Source organism: Ostrea edulis, chromosome 6 (assembly GCF_947568905.1).
Source record: "Ostrea edulis chromosome 6, xbOstEdul1.1, whole genome shotgun sequence".
Taxonomy (NCBI): domain Eukaryota; kingdom Metazoa; phylum Mollusca; class Bivalvia; order Ostreida; family Ostreidae; genus Ostrea; species Ostrea edulis.
In genome coordinates, this window is record NC_079169.1 from 74520131 (window position 1) to 74542467 (window position 22337).

A 22337-nucleotide genomic window follows, 5' to 3' on the forward strand; every position below is an offset into this window, starting at 1 on the left:
ATGCATAAACTTTTTTTCTCCATTATAAGACAATATTATGAGCAGTACATGTATCTGATATTTGCTTAGATATAGCTGCTGCAGTGGTTAGATAGAGATACAAACGAATTTTTTGTTAACTAATGCAGGCTTTGATATAAAATAAGAAAAGGGCCGATGGACAGGTTGTAATTAGTTCTGTTTTACTGTTGCTTTATCACAAAACCAGAGAAAAAAATCACAATTTTGAAAATTCAGACAGACAATTTTGTATACCTTATTTAGTTTAGGCACAATCATAAGATGAGTTATTAATTAAAATATTTCTGTTGTATCAAACACACCCTATTTGCAAATGTTGGACTGCTCCATTGTTTCTGTACAATGGAATTTCCAACTTCAGCAAAAGTTTTCATCACAATCCTTTAATATGGTGATAGATATTCCCTTTATCCTGACAGGGCAGGCCTTCAGAGCATGGGAACTTGTCACTTTTGCAATGAATATTGAAACTTAATTATGAAATCAAGAAAGAAATGTTTATAATGCATCATATCCGTTTTAATCAACATTGTTCATTCTACGTAAAGTATAGACGACTAAAATACAAATCTAAAATCCTTAAATCACTGGCTATTATCATTATGCTAGCAAACACTTCACTGTGTTTATTTTGATTTTTTAAAAATGTCGTTTATCATGCATTGGAAATTAAACAAGTAACACTAAATGCGTGGTATCTGCACATTGAAAACATTAAGACCACATGCTCTAGCTGTTCTGAATGTGCGCTGCTCATTATAATGACAACACAATTGTAACACTTTCATAATATGTAAATTGATATCAAATTGAATTCTATTGAATACAAAATATATCAATAAATCAATCATTTCATCAGTATACTTTTTGGTGTACTAGGAAGGGAAAAGCAAATGATTTTGTCAATAAACTAAACAATAGATAATCAATGAAATCAATCAGATTGGTAGTAGTTCATGTTTATTCTAATGTACATATATCATTTTATTTCTACAACTTTGAAAAACTAATACCAATAATAAATCAATGAAATTAATAATAATTCTGAAACAAAATCAATATGCCAATTGTTTCATTAGTTGTGCAATCTGTTTTGTTGTGAAGGGAAAAGAAAATGATTTATTCAATACACTGATCAATAGATAATCAATAAAATCAATCAGATTGGTGTTAGTTCATGATTATTTCAAAGTGCACATTTACAAAACAACAGAAACATACCATTTATGTGCTATGACTTTGAAAAACTAAAACCAATAATAAATCAATCAAATCAATAAAAAAAAATGAATAAAAAAAAAAATTTGGTTGAGGCCAAACATTTTTTTAGAGGCCAAATTTGAGGCCAGGCCAACTTTTGAGGCCAGACCAAAATTTGGGATGGAGCATAATTAGAGGCCAAAATTGGGGCCAGGCCAATTTTGAGGCCAGGCCAGGCCAATGGGGCCAGGCCAGGTTTTATAGTATGCCAAAATACTATTAATCTATTATACGCCTGACTTGCTGAAAGCTCTATACAATTGGTCATCCAGTACTTGCACTCAAGTTAGACAGACGATGAAAACGATATACACACAACAGATTACTTATAGAGCAGATTTTTTAAAGTCGATTGTTCACAGTCTGTAATATGTATCCTTGTAGTTTTATGTGGACAATTCATTGTGCAAGGTTCCATCTAAGTCAAACTGGCTTAGCCCTCTGTAAAGTGTTTATGTATCCGATGTTAAACATGAAAATGTTTGTCCTCATTTCATGAACAGAAATTACAACAAAACCAATGCCGTTGTGTCTAGTTATCAAGCAATGTCCAAAATGACTGAAAATGAAAAGTAGAAATAGTACTTTCAATTTTCATCTTTGCTTAAATATACATTAATATACCTTCATGTAAAGAGAGAGAGAGGGAGAGCTCAATGTGTGAAAAATTACCTCACTGCCGGTAAGAAATTAAATTAAATAAAATATGACAACACGTTGTAAAACGTAAGCGCTTTCATTTAAAAAAAAATAAATCTTCAGACGTTTTACGTTATGAAAAAAAAACAACTCTATAAATTCGATTTCAACATTAGGACAATTGGAATAGCAAAAGTTTTTTTTATAATGATAACTTACATAATGATAAAATTTATATACCGCCTTATTTAAGACAAATTACTCTTAGACTAGCGGTTTACAAGAGTAAGAAGACGAATACATTTATCTCAATTAAATGACAGTATGACACAAGATCTTATATATCTGTAAAATTATCAAAATAAAACACTATAATTAAGATCGATATCTATTTTTTTTTATTATTATTATTATTTTTTGGTCATGTTTGATAATTATAAAAACAATCACAGTTTACACATGTTAGAATCGAAAAAGCCAATTGATAAAAATTTCAAGAGATGTTGACCATTTTAAAGATTATGAAATCGAACCTATACTCTCTAAGCCTTGTTTTGGGAAGGACATGCATGACGATTCAAAGTCATTAATAAATATTTAAAAAAATGTTCGTTTGTTGTCTGTATCCTCACTGCAATAAACAATAAGTTGTTTACAATTTCCATATTCTCGTAGAACCTTCCTGAATCTGAATCAGTCACGTTCGCATGCTTCCGATTCACATACACAGCTTCTTGCGTCAGTGACCTTCACTGTGGTACGTGATTTGTTATTGTACGGCAGCCCAGTTCTGAAAAAATCATTAAACGATCACAGACTGCATATTGTTCCAGCGCTCTTACGCTTTGATATACTACGAATTAATTATGTGGTATAATGGCATTTTAATTGGTATGCTAAGGATATTGATTGCGAATTGTCCTTACAGTCTAAACGTTGATGACGTAGAAGTTCGCATTTAAAGTACAGAACGAGTTTCCGTAAGGGTACTTATTGCAGCATTGCCCAGGTCACGTTCATCGTTAAGCCGTCTAATAAATATGGGTAGCTTTAAATAAAATGCGCACACTTCATAATTTGGTTGTGGTATACTGTCTTAAGACGTGTTTTGTTGTACTGATCTCCTACAAACGTTTGATATGATAAAGAATCGGACATTTCTTACAATTGCATTTTCTGCAGTCTTTTATAAAAATGGAATACGTGTTATGACAACAAGTGCCGCGAATCCGAAAATCATTGATGAGATAAGAACAACTATTACTCGAAAATCACCCGGACTGAATTCACCTATGAAATTATGGTGGGCAAAGCAGGTGACTGAGGACTATTTCGTGGCGGGAAGACTGAGTAGACGACAGCTGCAGTATGCATCAGAGGGAGGATTCAAAAGTATCATCTCTTTATTCACGTATAAAAACCACAAGGACTGCTGTCTAGGAAAGGAATATCTGCCTTCAACAATCGAAATGGCTTCCCATGCAAAAGAAGTTGGACTTCAATTTAGGACAGTCTTGGATGAATCAAACGGTTCCTCATCAGTCGACTTAAAGTTGGAGCAGTCATTAAGGAACATCCCTAAGCCTGTTCTACTGTTTTCAGACCGAGGCCACAGTGCAACGTATGCGCTGTTTATGTTTCTTTTGAAAAACTCGATCGAAACCACAGACTTTTCTATGGACAAAGCTGTTGCAATGAGTGAAGTGCTAGGGATGGACTTGAGCATGAAATGTACCAATCAGAAACTTTGCAAAGTGGCAGGGGAAAATCTCGATTTTCCAAAGTTAAACGTTTTACCAAAAAATTGGTTGGAATATTGGCCTGCAATTCCCGTTTACAAAAATTGGTTTGTGGCGGGACAAATTTTAGAATCTCACATTCCTCTTATTAAAAAAGCGGGGTTTAAATCAGTTGTAAATCTACGTGCGGGAACAACTCACAAGGGCAAACCCTCGCAGGAAAAAGTCAATCTTTTGAACATAGAAGACGGTCGCAGAGCTGACGTTGATGAATATGTTGGTGCGAGACAAAGTCTGCTAAGACAAGAGATGATTGATCCCAATAATTCAAATTCTTCACAACATTATGCGAGTTCGAATCTCGAAGAATTTGGGGACACTATTGGATATAACGAGGAAATGGAGAGGTCAGCCTTTCGTAAGGCAGGATTTCCATATTACCATCTACCAGTGGGTAGGTATCACACATGACTGAATAAGATGAAAATGCCAGACGGACGGTTAAGACACAAAAGTTAATCAAAATAGCTCATCTGAGTCTCGGGTGAGCTAAATACTTATGTCCCTCAGCCTCGCGCATGCACGGTTTTAGCTCACCCTAAGCCAAATTCCCAGGTGAGCTTTTATATGATCTAGATTTATCCGGTGTATGTCCGTTTTTCTGGCATAAACTTTCACATTTTCATCTTCCTCTAAAACAAAAACCACAAATGTACAATTTGTCAAATTATAAGATTCAATAAGGTTGTTGACACCATGACCCCCCTCCCCCCGATCCAGGACCTGACCATAAGGTTTCAAAGTTGTACATTACAATGAATAAGAAGATTCTTTTTTAAAAATTCCCAAGAACCACCAGGTAAAATTTATAAAATCAATATGCAAGCGTGAATTGCAATTGCTATTGTGTACATTTAAGTTTGTTCAACCTGTGGGCATTGGGGACGGGATGGAGCCACCAAAGGAGGTAAAAGTTTTACATAGATGAGCAATAAATAGGAAATTTATTTTAAGATCTGTTAAATATAAGTATTCCCATGCAGAATAGAATGAAGTTTTTTCCCACCATAACACCCATGGCAAGAACAGGGCCACAAGAGAAGTCCTTAGCTGTATACATACTTGAAATTTATAGAAAAATTCTGTGAAAATCTTGTAAACAACCAAATAGACACAAAATGTGAATCTAGTAAACATGTAAGAATCCGTATATATAGTGTAGCTTGTTTACAACATGACCCCTGCACCCAGGGTGGGGCCATAAAAACGTTCTACCAGAGAAGAACCCCATGAGTACACTATTTAGGAATATGGTTTTGATTTTTTTTTTTATATGAGAAATGCAATTGATGAGGTGAGGCAATGCGGCCTATGGATCTCTTGTCATGACTTTATAATATTAGTACAAACTGGGAAGTGCGTTACTTTTCTTTTTAAATAAATATGTTTCTATTATAGTTAACAGCGAACCCTTCTCCGCTGAACTATTTGCCTTGTATGAACCTGAACTGATGGACGCCGTGAACAGAGGACCGGTTCTAGTACATTGTGCCAGTTCTAAACGAGCCGGTAAGTTACACAATGCTGAAGCAGTGGACCACACAATGTCAATTAATTGTTAAATAAGAACATGATGTACAGAGTATATAGTTTACCATCGTTTGTTTTAGGATATGTTGCTGTTTTAGCGGCCGCTGTGAAGAACCAACAAGATCTGACCTGGGCGTTGACCAGGTTGTCAGAATTAGGACTAGCCATTAGTCCCAGTAAAAAACCAGATGTATACGAGATGTATACCAAAGTACTGTCCAAGGAATGGAAAAACAAGTACCACCAAAAGAATTCTCAGAAAAACTGTGGACAGTGTAGCAACACCTGATTGTTACCTAGGGTCTATTCAACCGAAAGTTCAACTCTTACATTTCAGATTTGATAGTTGTGATATTTATGGAAAATTTAGGAATTTTATTTTTTCAGCTATATATATACACCGATCTATACATAGGGAGAGTGTCAGAGAATATTGGATTTATACGAAATGATATAATACTTTGTATACTGATGGTATTGTGTTCAGCTTGAAAGTATATATTATTCATGTCTCTTTTTTTCTGCATGCTTTTATTAGATCTCTGCTGCAAATGAATACTCATGATGTGCGTTTTACACTTTTTTAATTTATTAAATTGTGTTTTCAAAAGTAAAATGTCAGTCTTTTTTTTATTTTCGTAGTACATAGATAATTTTTCCGTCTGGGCCCTCTTATGATATGTATATTGATGAAGACTTGTAACTCTTATTATATATATTGGGATACACCCAATTTCGACGAATAAAAAAATGACTGAATATAAGATTATATACTATATTCTTCAGATTTCGACTTCCATATTACTCATCTATATTGCTCCAAATTTCGTCCAAAAAGCCCAGATACTTCCCGAGATATTCAAAACTCAATTTTAAAATTCTGACATTTTTAAACATCTGTGGGTTGGATCATGCCGCTCCTTTACAGATGTTTAAAAATAGTTCCAAATTACAGCTGAAGAAAGGGGTCATTTTCCCATTGTAACTACTTGACAGATGTACTGTTTAACTGATGTGAGTTTTTCAACTTCAAACTGTTATTAGATGATGGTTATAAAACTCATTTGGAAATTACATTCCACTGTGTCTGTGAAAGTGATGTCACCAGATTGGAAACTTTTCAGAGAAAATGTCTACGAAGGGTACTCCGCATCTTCTGGCCCATGAAAGTTAGTAACGATGAACTATTCTGTAGGACAAGGACATGCCCAGTAGGTGAAATTGTTCAATGCCGAAGATGGAGATGGATAGGACATACTCTGAGGAAACCACATGACAACAACTCCAGAGTAGCCCTGACATGGGCCCCAGAGGGTAAGAGAAAGAGAGGCCGCCCAAAAACAACATGGCGAAGAAGTGCAGAGGCAGAACGCGAACAACTAGGATGGCAAACATGGAGCGAAGCAGTCACAGTAGCAAATGACAGAGTGAGATGGTGGAAGATGCTGTCAAGCCTTATGAGCCGACCATGGCTCGAAGAGGATAGGTAGGTAGGTAGGTGTCTGTGGACACGTGATATGACGCAGTGCTACGTGGGTCCAGTCTCGTGTCAACTAAAATAAAGAGGTCAAATCTTTTAACCGATTCTCGAATATCTTAGCTAGTACTTGGAATAGTTTGATGAAATTTGGTTACAATATAAATGACTCAATTTATACAGGTATGTCAGTCGAAAGTTACAGAACACAGTATAAAGGCCTTTAATTAATCATTATCTGAAATGAAGCACCCTGTAATAAGAGTTACAAAACTTTTTCTGATATACATGTACATATCAAAGGTACCACATTTTCGAAATGCTCTTGGTATGGAAAAACTCACGAATACTACACAGATAACTCAACGCCCACACATCAACACCCATCAAACCAGTGAGAATTCAATATATAGGATATGTTTGTAGTAATTGTTATCATCCATGCACATAGAAAGTTTTCAAGCTAATGAAAAATTCTTTATTCATGACAAAACAAATTATTACATTTTCCTGTTGATTGGGACACAAAATTTGAAAAATAAAATGTAGTACCAAGTACTTTAGAAATGATCCGATAAAATCAAGCATGAAATTTTAATTGTCCATTAGTACAGACAACCGAGAGACGTCCTTAAAACGCATGAGTAACCAGACGGTCGGCACATATAAGGCAAGAGGCGCAATTTTGACAATCGAAAGAAAATAGCATCTTAATTGACCCTCACAAAGCACAGCGAAACTTTTAAAAGGGGTGTAAAATTATGAAGTATTCATATTTGCGGGAAGATACATTACCCTTAAGATAAGTATTTTTATCTAGAAATTAAACCAAAATACTATACCATGCCCAACAGATATCCTGATTGACCAAGATACATAATGTACAATGTATTTACATGTACATGTATATCGTGCATGCCCACCAGCAGCTTGCAGTTTAGAAATAAACAGTACATGTATATCTGCGTCTTTTAATTCTGTCAGAGGTAACATGTAATCTTAATTTAATTCCTTTAACAATTAGATATTACTGAGATAAATGACATATTACCTTATTTTAATTCCTTTAACAATTAGATATTACTGAGATAAATGACATATTATCTTATTTTAATTCCTTTAACAGTTAGATATTACTGAGATAAATGACATATTATCTTATTTTAATTCCTTTAACAATTAGATATTACTGAGATAAATGACATATTGTCTTATTTTAATTCCTTTAACAATTAGATATTACTGAGATAAATGACATATTATCTTATTTTGGTTCCTTTAACAATTAAATATTACAGAGATAAATGACATATTACCTTATTTTAATTCTGTTAACAATTGAATATTACTGAGATAAATGACATATTCTCTTATTTTAGTTCCTTTAACAATTGAATATTACAGAGATAAATGACATATTACCTTATTTTAATTCCGTTAACAATTGAATATTACTGAGATAAATGACATATTCTCTTATTTTAGTTCCTTTAACAATTGAATATCAGTAAGATAAATGACATGTTATCATCTTTTTAGTATAATGAAAATCACTTTACTGAGCATATAAAATTTGTAGTTTGTGTATAGTGCAACCATGGCTTATAGTGTAAAATTTACCGAGTTTTTCTGTTAGAAAATACAAAACGCACTTAAATAAGTACACTTTACAAATTATTGTTAAATATACATTGGGGAAAAATACTTAACATATTGGCTAACATAATTGGTTTTAAACATTGTACTATTAAAAGGAAACTCTCGCACACCTCTTACTTCTACTGTTTTTAATAATATTGACACCCACTACATGGACTCACACATTACTTAATGCACTCACTCATCCTCACGTGACATAGTACACTAGCACACCATGAGGTAGTTAGTATTATGACGTTCCATTAATCGGTCTCTGATTGGGGTTGTGCCATATGTGGTAGGTGGGCGTATCCTCTTCCTGTGACAATACCACCACTAGGATCACTGCTAGCAGTATCACGCTGACCACCGCCACGGTGACCCCGAGTAATATCCGGTACTTCCAATACTTCAGTTTCTGTTTCCGCTGGACTTTCTTACTGACCATCATGAATCCTTGACACTGAAAAATATTGTTTTGATAATACCTTTATCTGATTCAGAAGTTCGTTAACTCTGTTTAATCAAAGTAAATCAATGTACTAATAATTTCGAAGTACTTATCATCATGTTTTTGAAAACTTACATTCAAATTTAAAAATTCAAAGCTTCTTAAAACAAGAGGTGAAAGTCAATCTTTAGATTTGTTTGTCTCAATTTTGTGAACTCATTTCTTTGCATTTATAATTATTTCAATGTATAACAATATGTGACTGTGACTTATCGGGGCCGGGAGGAGCAAGCGCAGATCCCAATAGAAAAACGGGGTCCCCAATCCCTAAGATTGGTCAAAAATACATATTTTTGTCTATTTGTATGCAGTTTTAGCAATAAAATTCTAGATTTTAGATCCAAAATATAGGTTGAACCCCCTTTAAAAAATTCCAGGTTTGACCACCTTTCAAGAAAAAATTCTAGATTCGCGCATAAGGAGGGTGTGATTTTCTAGAATTCAAAGTAATATTTCCTACCTCTCCCACTCTGTGTCTCCGTCATTCTAACCAGATATTGGTTATAAATGTTGTAAGACTGTCCACGTATGAATGAGTCTTGCGTCACTTACAGATATCATTGAACCTGCTGTTGGGTCTTGTGTGGAAAAAAAGAGTACACTCTATCTATGTGCCCAGGAATTTATTTCAATTTGAAATATGTTCAATTCACCAATTCAGCTGTCTAGGATATTTCCTCGGAACAAAATATGTCGCTGAGACAAGGATTTACCATTGATATCTTACCGAGTCCGTTAGGGTGTCTCCTCTGTTAACAAGGTCATCTAATTTGCCATTCCGATCCCGAATCTTTATGATATTTTTATGCATGACACCTTTGACTTCCTCCAGCTGCTCGCGCAAGATGTCGTCCACACTCTTGGCCTTCCGCATACTGTTCATACGAACAATTTTCTTCATGTCTTTCCTTTCTTGATCTGGATTGTGCAGATCTTCCAGGCTCCGGCATCTTTTGTCTTCCGTGAGTAAACATTTCTATGAAAAGAAAGTTAAAAGGTATTTACAGAGAGTTGAGGAACTGGCCAGTTTTCCAGTGAGATTGTTGTCTTTATTAATTGATACATTAATTGTTGTGTGGGAATAGATACTATACTTAAAACATGATTGATTCTCATCAGCGAGCTCCTTACAATCCAATAAACGTGGCAGATAAATTACATGTAGATTAAAATGATTTTCTAAGGGGAAAAAACCCATTATAAACAGGTACAAATATATGTACACTGTTTTAATGCATTAGGGGAATGAAAATTACTTCGTTATATCTGTAAATTCGCTATATCCAAATTCGTTAAAACCGCTTGTTTACGTAAAGGATTATGAAGAATGCTTCCGGAGATTTTAAAAAAATCATTATATCCGTAAATTAAAAAAATATGCATCCATATTCGTACTAAACGGGTTTTACCGTATCGGGTAACTTGACGGGGTTTAGCTAATTATTGATTTGACAACAATTTTAATCAATACATAGCAGTTAGCCTTTTGGCCTGAAAATCTGTAAGGGTCATCTGCCTTTTTAGAGTAATGACTATATTATCTCTGACAACAATTAACTTTTATAAGTAGAAATACAAAAAATCTCATGCGATTCGACCTTATGACCTGAAATTCAACAAGGACCATTTGCTAGTCATAACTAAAACCTTGGTGACTGACTATCTGGTATATATAGTTCTCTAGCTATCAGTTCGAAATAAAAAATCATTACATGTTAGACCTCAAATCCAATTTAGAGCGAGATTAATATAAGCCTTTTGGCTTGTTTCTCAATCTATTTCATGTACAGTATAAGACATTGTTTGTAAACATTATCGAATTATTTACGAATAAATATTGTTTAAACTAAATCCAATTACTAGTCATCACTAACATGATACTGAAATGATATGACTATCAATTTAAAGTCATCTAGTAATTTGTTGGACAACATATTATTTACGATTTTCAATTCTTTATTCTCCTTACCAATAGTACAAGGATATTTGAGAAGTTGACATGTGCAAAGCACTTTGCCTCTTTTCTTTGAAGAAATTACTTTTACATCCCTCTTAGCTAGTAAACAACAGTTATTGTGTGCACATTTTATATGGAAAAATAATATTATTTCAAAAATAGAGTTACCTCCCCCTCCTCCGGATTCTCGGGGTCTATATCCGTATCGTCGTGTCGCTTCTTTAATCCCTTTTAATAGAAAAGAACATGGTGAGCGATTCTAAAATGTACTGTAAAAATGACCAATTTTGGGAAGTCCATAAAATGTTGACAACCAAATTATGTTGCATTATATACTATTTCTTTTGCTCTATTTGTTTAGGGGAAAAAACTTAACATCACAAAAGCAAACAAGACATAAAAAAAAAGATGATAATGTTTGTGGAAATACAAGTTTGAAAGTTATCATGTTACCCAGGAACTTGATTATCACGCAATAAGTAAATAGATAATACTCCTAGTGTGTGCCTTTTATGTGTCACGAGACCTATTGTATATATATCAAGCTTAATGATTGAATTACAGAATCAGATCCATTGTACACAGTGTATGCACTGCCAAATAAATGTATCATAATTTGAATGTTAGTTTTATAGGATGTGATAAGTTTCTGACGATGTTGTTATATCATTTCATCCTGAATATTATACAATTATTGCTGTTTTTGAGGTCAATATGATGATTTAGACAACTGAGGAGTACAATATTCACCGAGCCCGAAGGGCGAGGTGAATATTTTACTTCGAAGGTGGCTAAATCATCGTATTGACCTCAAAAACAGCAATAATTGTTTTATTATATGTTTAAATGATTAAAAAAAAAACCTTCAAGATTGTTCTTTGCTTTAATTGTAAGTTTCAACGACCTATTTTTGGTCCTATGTGGAAAAAATAATTCCTTATGTTCACCTGGACGGTCACGTGCAGGTAAACATAACGTAGTATGATTTCTACATTGTTGGATCTCAGCCAATTAGAGAGCTAGGAATTATTCAATCATATAATAAAACATATTGCTTTAATTGATATTAATGAATAATTCTTGATATAAAGAATTCGAATTCTTGATATCAATGAACACTAAAAATGCATACATTCCACAAAAAGATGTTTTGAGAATGAAGACTTTGATTGTGGTAGATTTACGACACGACGGTCTCCGAGGACGATATATATATATATATATATATATATATATATATATATATATATATAAAAGCACTTATATCATATAAATGGAAAAGGTAGTGAACTCCCGTATATTGAAGACCATTTGACATTAAATAACCTTAATGAAGAACTGTTATTTCTCACATAATGGAACAGTCAGCATATAGGCAGTTCCATTCCATGGAATCTGCACTACTGAAGGTACAGACTGATATACTACAACCCTTAGACCAAAAGGATGTCACTATACTTGTGATGCTGGATCTTTCCGCTGCATTTGACACTATCGAACACACTACCCTGTTTCACTGACTTGAACATTTCTTCGGAATAATAGGCAAATCACTAGGCTGGATATCATCTTACCTCAGTGACCGCCACCAAACGGTCTGCATAGATGGTGCCAAGTCAAGGCCAGTGGAAATGAATTGCAGTGTGTCGCAAGGATCAGTGGGTCCCAAATTCTATACAATGTACACAAAACCAATTGGTTCCATCTGTAGATATCATGCACTTGATCACCATTTTTACACTGATGACTCTCAGCTTTATCTGTATTTTAAGCCTACGGGCATAGCTACACAGGCAGAGACATTACATCGTATTGAGGTTTGTCTATGCGACATCGTGTTTTGGATGCATGGCATTATGTTGAAACTCAACACGGATAAGACCGAGGTCATTGTGTTTACATTTGCTCGTAATGAAAATCTCATTAGAAACATTTCAGTGACAGTAGGTGACTCACAAATTAATCCTTCAACCTTCGTTCGAAATCTGGTGTCATGTTTGACTCCAAGATGGATATGGAGAAACAAGTGAACTCTGTCAGCAGATCTTGTTATGTACAGTTGCGGCAAATAGGTCACATCAGAAAATATTTAACAACAGAAGCAACTAAATCTCTTGTGAACTCCCGAGATACATCAAGGTTAGATTACTGTAACGCTCTCCTGGTTGGTGTTCCAACAACAGTCCTGAGCAAGCTCCAACATTTTCAGAACACTGCCGCACGTCTCATATCCAGAACCTCTCGTTACAACCATATCACTCCAATACTAAGAGAACTACACTGGTTACCTGTGCAGTATAGGACACAATATAAGATACTTATACTTACAAAGCCCTACATGATGAGTGCCCAACTTATATCAAACAATTATTAGAAGTATATTTATGTGTACAATCAGGATAGGCAGAGGTAGGGACTGTTTACATGTGATAACGCCTTTTATATCATTGCTTTTTAATGTTTTATTTATTTTCTATGTATTATGTGTATAACATTCTGTAGTAAGGTATATATGCATTGTAAAGCTCCTTTGAGCGTACATAATGTATGAAAAGGGTGCTATATTAATATGGTATTATTATATTATATGAGGAGGGAACATCTGTCGTTGTCAGAGCAATGTTTTGTTCTTGATTTCGTAAGGAAGAAAACATTATATGCTACACCAGAGAAATTTGATACGGATGAAAAGTGGAGGATAAGTACAATATTTTGAAATTGAAATTTTTTAGATTACTTTATTTAGTCAAAAAAATGTAGTTTTAGTTGAAAGCAATTTGAAAAAAAAAAAATGCTAATATTCGTATTTTCATCCATGTTTTAAAAGGAAGTCAGTCATTATGACGATGTAGAGGACATCCTTAATCTTCTATTCTTTACTGCTTATCATGTGTTAATCTAAATAAATAAATACATGTATAGTTAGATTAATAAACAAAGAAACACTTATAGAAAATTTGAAGTACAACTTTCTTTCCGAAAGGGCATTTCTTGGGTAACAAGGGACAGTTTCGCACTACGAGGCCCGGTCAACTTTCTTTAAAAATGGAAATACCCCATATTTGAAGTGATATTACCTGTGTGAAAATGAATACAATAAATGTAGCTGAGTGCTTAATGAAAATGTTGATATGCAACATGTAGGTGTCACCTTGATTCCTAGCATATAGATGGGTGCAAATACGAAACTAAGACACGTGGTCAGTTGCTGAAGAAATTTCGGTGAAAGCATGCATGGTCCAGGAAAAGATATGTAGCTGAGAGGGAAAGTGAATGGCCCCATATGAAGGATAGATTTCTAAGAAGAACAGACAGGGTTCTTGATTGTGCACAGTGTGTAAATCCCCTCGATCGGTACTGTGATGGTGTGGGGGTGGTGCGGATTAGCCCAAATGAGAGAAAATCAAAGCGAGAAAGGGACACATGCTCAGCGCATGTTTTGTGCACCAGTATGTATAGATTACATGTAATTTAGGGTCACGATTTATTAACTATACCAATATGCAATACAAGTATTGACATACATGTAAAAGGGAAAATGATTTTTCATCTGTCATAATCTGACTTCAATATATACCCTCTAACCACATGTTTCAGAACCAAAAGAAATTTTCCCTGCCACCTTGAAAATTGCGAATTCATGAGGAAATGGCTTTCATTACAATTTGTAAAGATATCAAAGGCAAAAACATTGCAAACGTGAATATTGATATCAATAATTCTGTAATATTTCAATATATGAAGAATTCGCATTCTTAGTAACTGTCGATGTCTAGAATTCTTCATATAATGAATAATTCCAATTTTTGATACTTGATACTTATATCAATTGATGATAAAACGACATCCCATACATACTAACGCACCTTTCGCATGTGACGTCCTCTTTCAATCTTTTCTTTCTTTTTCTGAAATCAATATTTTAAAGTAGTTAAAGATTTGTTGGTCGTAGTAGACGAAATTCAGATGGGTGCCAATTAAGATCATACGTAACTACCCAAAAAACTTAAATCATTAAACCCCCACAGGCATTAACTCTTATGTAAAGACACAGAACATAAAACTTTTTTTTTTAAACCAAATGTGCACGTTCATGTACTTTCCCACGATACAAAGCGGTGAATAGAAAATGCAAATGAACTTTGAATGAAACAAATGTTGACAATTTTGTTGTGCAAACGACATGTTACACATACAGGTAACTCTCGAATTATCGCCACTCAATTCATCGCCATTTTCGTTATAACGCCGCATTTTTCTAGGAACATTTTTCCTATTACTTAAAACTCTCGTTAAAACGCCAAATTCGCTATCGCCATTTGCCACAGTGTTTTCATTACAAAAGTCCATTTCAACGTGTTAATTATCTCGATAAACCGCCATGGGTGCACGGGGTCAGTGAAGCAGTAAATTGGTCATTATCGATCTCCAGCGTACACCTGGACAGAAGGATCCCAGTAATTGCTGTATTGAATAAATAACTCGAGATGAACTGTAATCAAGTTGTTTATACATCATAGAAACACATTTCAATTTAGCTATGGCTTCGCCACGAAAGAGGCGACATCTTAGCAGCAAAGGATGCAATTCTTGTCAACCCTGACCCAATCTCTAAAGGCTCGCCTGCCAGGAAACGGCACTGCAGTGCACTCAATACTGACTTAGAAAAAGCGTTGTTTATGTGGTTTACGCAAGTCAGGACCCAAAAAAAACCCATTCCTGTTACCGGGGATATGATAATTGAAAAGGGAAAACAGTATGGTGCAGAGCTAGGAATATCCAATTTCAAATATTCTGAAGGGTGGCTAACTCGTTTCAAACAACGTCATGGAATTTCTTCCAGAATTATAAGCGGTGAAAGAGCCGGAATTGATGTGAGTTTGATTACTGATGGCCGGAAAGAGGCAATAGAAGTATTGAAAAATTATGATTTGAAAGATATTTATAACATAGACGAGACAGGATTGTTTACCGAATGTTACCCGATCGCTCACTTACATAATGTAAAACTTATACGGTACCAATTTTGATGCACCAGATGCGCATTTCGACAAATAATGTCTCTTCAGTGATGCTCAACCGAAATGTTTGAAATCCGAAATAACTATGCATAAGTATTGTAAATAGAGGAAAGATAACTCTTACATATACAAGAACGATAACTATATTTCTTCAAGATGGCAGTAATTCAATTCATCGCCAAATTCGTTATAATGCCATAATTTCATAAGAACAAAAGGTGGCGGTTTATCGAGAGTTGACTGTACTTATACACCATTCATGACCCAGTTTTCCAATTAAAATGAAGTTTTGATTTTTCCATATTTTCACCTGTATGAGAATTGAAATACGTATGTATACATAATAAATAAACGGCAGTCGAACTACGCAGAAACTACACAAGGACAATCTAAATTTATTATTCCAGGTACAATAGGAAATAGACGGATATATAGATTACTTCAGACATTGTACAGACATTTCGTAATTCGGCGTCATTTCTTGTTCCCTAAATCTAAGAACTTACCTTCATGATGTATTCCGTGTAGAAGGTATGCACTGGACTGTGCGATGGGGAACAATCACTTACTGAACTAATTCCGGTTATACAGTCTCGCAGGTTCGGGTTTAAATTGAAACAGGTACAAAGATATTTCTAGCGAATACAGGTATTTTAATTTTCACACAGACTTTTTTTTTTAACTCTTTTTTTTTTAATTCTTCACGCTTGTAATAACTCCACCTACAATATCCTGTTCAAAACAAGTGCGTCAAAGTTATTTATTATCAAAATTCTGCACCTGAGAAAAACTCGGGTACAGTAATCTGGGTACACCCAGCAAATGTTTCCTGATTGTGAAAAATATCTAGATTTTTGTTTCTATTGTTGTTTTCTTATTAATGTAAGTAAAACTATTATCTATTAAATCAAGTGAACCAAGGTTTCGACACGGTCTGGTGACAAAGAAGCCGGAAGTAAACGATAAGATTACTTTAAATGACCATCGGTAGAGACAATTAAACCAGCCTCGTGATGAAAACCACTCCCAATCACTCCAGGGAAAATCTTATTCATACATGTGGTACATCAGAGTAATGTAACACATCGCCCAGAGGAATATACATTGTAAATTCAGTTTCTATAAAAAATATATGATCCACAACTGAATTAAGGTAGATTACATAAAAAGCACCTGATCTTACCCTGTTTGCAAAATGGTAGATCCTTTACCCGATAGATAGATATTTCTGTAATGGATGCAGTAATTCGTTTTAACAATCTGATAAAAAGCAGTTCAGATGTATCTAATGATAGAGCACTTATGATGATTTCAAGTTTTGACAACATTTGTAGTCTTTCAAATTATGTTCTTGAAGAAAAAAACCACTCTGAATGCTTTGAAAATCTTTAACAATACATCTCCACTACAACGGCTCACCAATAGCTGTAAACCAATTCTATACAAAGAGTCACAACTTTGTAAATTAGAGAATTGATTAAATTAAAAAATGTCTCCCAATTCCCTACAACCATTGTTACCAGGGATCAATGTCTCACAACCAATCTTACCAGGGATCAATGTCCCACGACCACTGTTACCAGGGATCAATGCCCCACAACCACTGTTATCAGGGATCAATGCCCTAAAACTACTATTACCAGGGATCAATGTCCACAACCAGTTACCAGGGATCAATGCCCCACAACCACTGTTACCAGGGATCAATGCCCTACAACTACTGTTACCAGGGATCAATGCCCCACAACCACTGTTACCAGGGATCAATGCCCTACAACCACTGTTACCAGGAATCAATGTCCCACGACCACTGTTACCAGGGATCAATCCCCCACAACCACTGTTACCAGGGATCAATGCCCTACAACTACTGTTACCAGGGATCAATGCCCACGACCAGTTACCAGGGGTCAATGCCCCACAACCACTGTTACCAGGAATCAATGCCCCACAACCACTGTCACCAGGGATCAATGCCCCACAACTACTGTTACCAGGTATCAATGCCCCACAACCACTGTCACCAGGGATCAATGCCCCACAACCACTGTTACCAGGAATCAATGCCCCACAACCACTGTCACCAGGGATCAATGTCCCACAACCACTGTTACCAGGGATCAATGCCCTACAACTACTGTTACCAGGGATCAATGCCCACAACCAGTTACCAGGGATCAATTCTCCACAACCACTGTTACCAGGGATCAATAATGCCCCACAACCACTGTTACTAGGAATCATGTACTCCGAGGGTGGTCATGCTCGTTTGGTATCAATAATTATAGTTATATTGACCGTGTATAAAATTGATATAAACATGTAGTAAACAATTTTCGTGTTGAGTGCCTATGTTCAGTTCTTATGGCAGTTTGTCGGACATTGTGATTGAAATAGGAGTTGTCAATTAATACACAAACATCAATTTACCCAAAATCAAATATAAGTATTAATATTCTCTAAAAGGTAATGTGGGCTAAATAATTTGTTAAACAATTCATCTCCGTATCCTCGGTTTTATCATAGCTACATGTAGGACTCATGCTTTGGCAGAGTCAAACCTAAGACGTATTTGAATAAGTAGTGACTGCCCCATCGCCAATCGTTCAACATTTTATGTGAGAGACGCGGTTCTTTCGAATTAGACCTTAAAAACCGAGGTACGTTCCATGTTGCGACAGCCGTTGACACGACGAAACCTCTAAATTATACGACCCTGAGTATCATGCTTAACCTTCATCTGTAGATGTCTCGATATTTGATTGAAAAATTCTTGAAGAAACGTAAAAGAAAATACATATAGAACTGTCAATTAGTTACAGATATGTTGCTAGATATACTCATCATAATCATATTTATGATGATGTAGAATGTGCATGATATTCAAGTTTCTGTTACCAAACGATAATGGAAAAAAGTCTGGAAAACCAATGGGAGAGCCTGACTGACAGAGAAGAAACCTATAGACCCCTTTGCTTTTACAAACCAGTAGGGGACTAACAAGCATCTTATAGATGATTAAAACATTGAGTTTATATCCGAGTCGTGTTCTCATGGCTAGGTGAGCTGGTTTTTCTTCACAACTAGCTTCCCTGAGTAGAAAAAAAACAAGATCTGGTGTTTGGATGCTGTATTTGCATAAAAAAATTCTATGTCATACACAGTATCGTAAGTATCAAATATCACAAATCGCATTGGTCAGTGAATTTACACTATTACAACGGTCGCTCACTCAGTCTCTACATCTACTTCACGTTAAAACACATCTAGTTTGTAGTTACACTTGTATACTGCAATCTTTAATTCAAGTGTTTTTACCACTACGAATTTCAACAACAAAAACACGACAATCTCTGAAAAGCTACCCATACATCCAGTATTCTTAGTACAAATTGCAATGCCTTGGAAGAAACATGCTTCGTGCATCACAACATTCCCAATACTTTGATTGTGAAATTAATATTCCATAGGTTCAGTATAAGAGAAGTTGAAACATCAGATTTGATCTTCACAGATTTTTTAAAGTGGATTCAGAAAGTGCAGGATTTGGATAGGCAGAAGGCAACCAATTTCATTCCGTGGTGTTGTTCCCCCCCCCCCCCCCCCCCCCCCCCCCCTGTTATTTCTATGGAGCGCCAAATTAACATAAACTCAAATAATTGAAGATATCTTCAATTATTTGAAGATATCATCAATTTATTTGATGCGCGCAACAATTTATTTAAAGATCTCTTCAAATAGTTAATGATATCTTCAATTCTGAATTATTGCGCGCATTAAATGAATTGATGATAGCATTAATTCTTCTGCTGAATTGATGCGCGCTTTAATTGAATTAATGATCTCTTCAAATGAATTAATGATATCAACAATTGAATTGATGTGTGCTACAATTCAATTGAAGAGAGCAATAATTGATATAATGCGCCCATTAAATCAATTGATGAGAGCAATAATTGAATTGATGCGCGCATTAATTCATTTGATGAGAGCAATAATGGATTTAATGCGCGCATTAATTCAATTATTGCTCTCTTCAATTGAATTAATGATATCTTTAATTCATTTGAAGAGAGCAATACATGTAATTCTTTTAGAGAGAGCAACTAAATAATTAAAGATATCTTCAATTCAACATATCCACAATTGAATTAATGATCTGTTTAATTGAATTGTTGCTCTCTTTAAAAGAATTGATGCTGACTTCCTTAAGCGTGATATCTGAAAATTGATGACATATCACGATACCCAATATCACTACTCGCCATTCGTATCGTTGTAAGTTAGTTAAATATATGATATAAACACGGAGTTCCTTATGGTATTCACACGGATCTTGAAATTTCATTGTACCGATAATCAAAATGTATAAGTAACTGATTTCCTAAAGAGCGATATCTGAATATTCGTGGCGTACCAACACACCATCTATCACTTCTTGCCATATGTATAGTCGTAAATTCGTCAGATATCTAATACAAACATAAAGTCAAACATAAAGTTTCTTATGGTATTCACACTTATGTTGAAATTTCAGGGTAACTCGAATCAAATTGTAAAAGTAGCAGATATCTCAAAATGGATGGTACATGTATATCAAATGATTGAAGGTCTGAATTCAATCCGTATCACTTTTAAAGTAAACACTCAGTTGAAAAAGTTTATTCGTATTTTGCATTGCAACGTTATGTAACTGGGGATAATTGAGCATGAAATATCATACGACTACTCGTCCTCTTTAGAAATAAATCTGATAGATAATAATTTTCAAACTCATTAACCTTTATCTGGTAGCGAGCTATTAGTAATTATAACTTTTATATTTTGTAGTAGCTGGCTACGAGTAGCTAACTTTTCTTACTTTTAGTAGCTGGCTACTAGTAACTGACTACTAGTAGCTAACTTTTCCTGGTTCAAGTAGCTGGCTACTAGTAGCCAACTTTTCTCTTTTTAAGTAGCCAGTTACTAGTAGCTGGTTACTAGTAGCCAACTTTACCGATCTCTTAAATATACATACAACTGTACTTCATGAAATCCTTAAAAATGCATGATTTAGACTTGTTTACCTAAATCGTTAATAACAGGTGGGCGGATTACACCTTGTAGGCTGTTTAAAAAAGATAGTACACTTCATTTGGTGGACAGGTCTGATTATTTTTATGTAATTCTTAGCTTTATGTGACTTCAACACAAAAAATTCCCAAAACACAATCAAAACAAAGAACAACGAATGTTTCTGTTTTTATGCAAAAAATGAAATAATATCTCTGAATAATGATATAATATAAATGCCTTGTAATAGTAGTGTGCAATTTTCTTTTGTTTGTTTTGTCATGTTTTTAAGATTGAAAATTTTGTTAAATTGTTCATTTGTACGTAGATTAGATCACAGAAAAATTATCTCTATTGAGTATAACGGCATTTAGAAAAAAAACGTATTATGCATTTTCTGTCACAAAAGAGAGGATGTGATAGTTAATCGCTTTAACTCTGTATGCCATCCTCCAAGGAAGGCCGAAAAACACACATTTCAAATCGAAACCGGAAATTATTACGAATATTTTAACTATGAGTGTTGCACGAGTTGCTGGGCTAGTGACAGCTGGGGGCATTGTACTCGGATGGATATATTGGAAAATCAGGAACAGACAGGTAGTAGAAATTGAGGTCGAAACCAAAATACCGGTATGTGTTTCTGAACCACCAGACAAATATGAATATCTTTCTGAACATGACTTGGAAACAGACAGTCACACTGACACGATTCGTTTTGACGGAGTTGTTCTTCATGTGGACGATGAAAATGACCGACAATTAGCAAAAACATTCTGCGAGTTCGTTAAAACCAATTCCGAGTACAGGGTAGGTCTATATGACGAAATTGGTACCGGGGAGACATTACTTCGGATTCCAGGAGAGAGTCTCTTCACACAAGCCCTCTTCCTGTTTGTGCTTGTGACGTCACGGCTTAATCAGGACAATCTGACACGAATGATAATAGAGCTAGGACTCGTTAATTCCTTAGAAGCAAACCAGTTCCGGGTGATCCCAATTCTAACGAATAAACACGCAGAAAAACACAAACCAAGTGAGATCAAAACGCTGAAAGGTATCCCATGTTACTGGCTCGACTCGGTCACAGAGGAAGACGATAAACAAAGATCTAAACATTGTTTACTCAGTCTGCTGAAAACGGGAAGACAAAATTTCCACAGGAGTTTCTCGGAATTGTCTGAAGACTAGAATAGTGTATCAGCTCGTGAGATTAACGCGAACTACAGAAAAAAAAACTGACAATCAACTGCCACCCTTGGCTAGCGAAGATGATATTCCCCAACCTCAAAACGAAAGTACATATACAGTGCTTACATTTCTAATTTATCTACCATTGCGAATGTGTTGATGAAATTATAACTGAATTTTTCAAAACAGTGTTAAGATGCTGGAATACGACAACGAGTATATTGGTATACAGACACTTTGT

General features: G+C 35.0%; 3 protein-coding genes across 3 annotated transcripts; 2 read left to right on the forward strand and 1 right to left on the reverse strand.

The window, feature by feature from the left end:
• Positions 1-2913: 2913 nt before the first annotated feature.
• Positions 2914-5865, forward strand: LOC125646816 (uncharacterized). The gene is made up of 3 exons (XM_048873360.2): positions 2914-4113; positions 5118-5228; positions 5330-5865. Exons 1-3 carry the CDS (start codon positions 3060-3062, stop codon positions 5536-5538), a joined length of 1374 nt encoding a protein of 457 aa, XP_048729317.2. The 5' UTR covers positions 2914-3059; the 3' UTR covers positions 5539-5865.
• Positions 5866-7189: 1324 nt separating this feature from the next.
• On the reverse strand, positions 7190-17055 carry LOC125646817 (uncharacterized). The gene is made up of 5 exons (XM_048873361.2): positions 16360-17055; positions 14699-14740; positions 11001-11060; positions 9603-9851; positions 7190-8827 (listed from the first exon to the last, which is right to left on the reverse strand). The coding sequence occupies exons 1-5, from the start codon at positions 16363-16365 to the stop codon at positions 8615-8617; spliced, it is 570 nt and encodes a 189-aa protein (XP_048729318.2). The 5' UTR covers positions 16366-17055; the 3' UTR covers positions 7190-8614.
• Positions 17056-17342: 287 nt separating this feature from the next.
• Positions 17343-18179, forward strand: LOC130047322 (RNA-binding protein 12-like). The gene has a single exon (XM_056141997.1). The coding sequence runs from the start codon at positions 17343-17345 to the stop codon at positions 18177-18179; it is 837 nt and encodes a 278-aa protein (XP_055997972.1).
• Positions 18180-22337: the final 4158 nt, after the last annotated feature.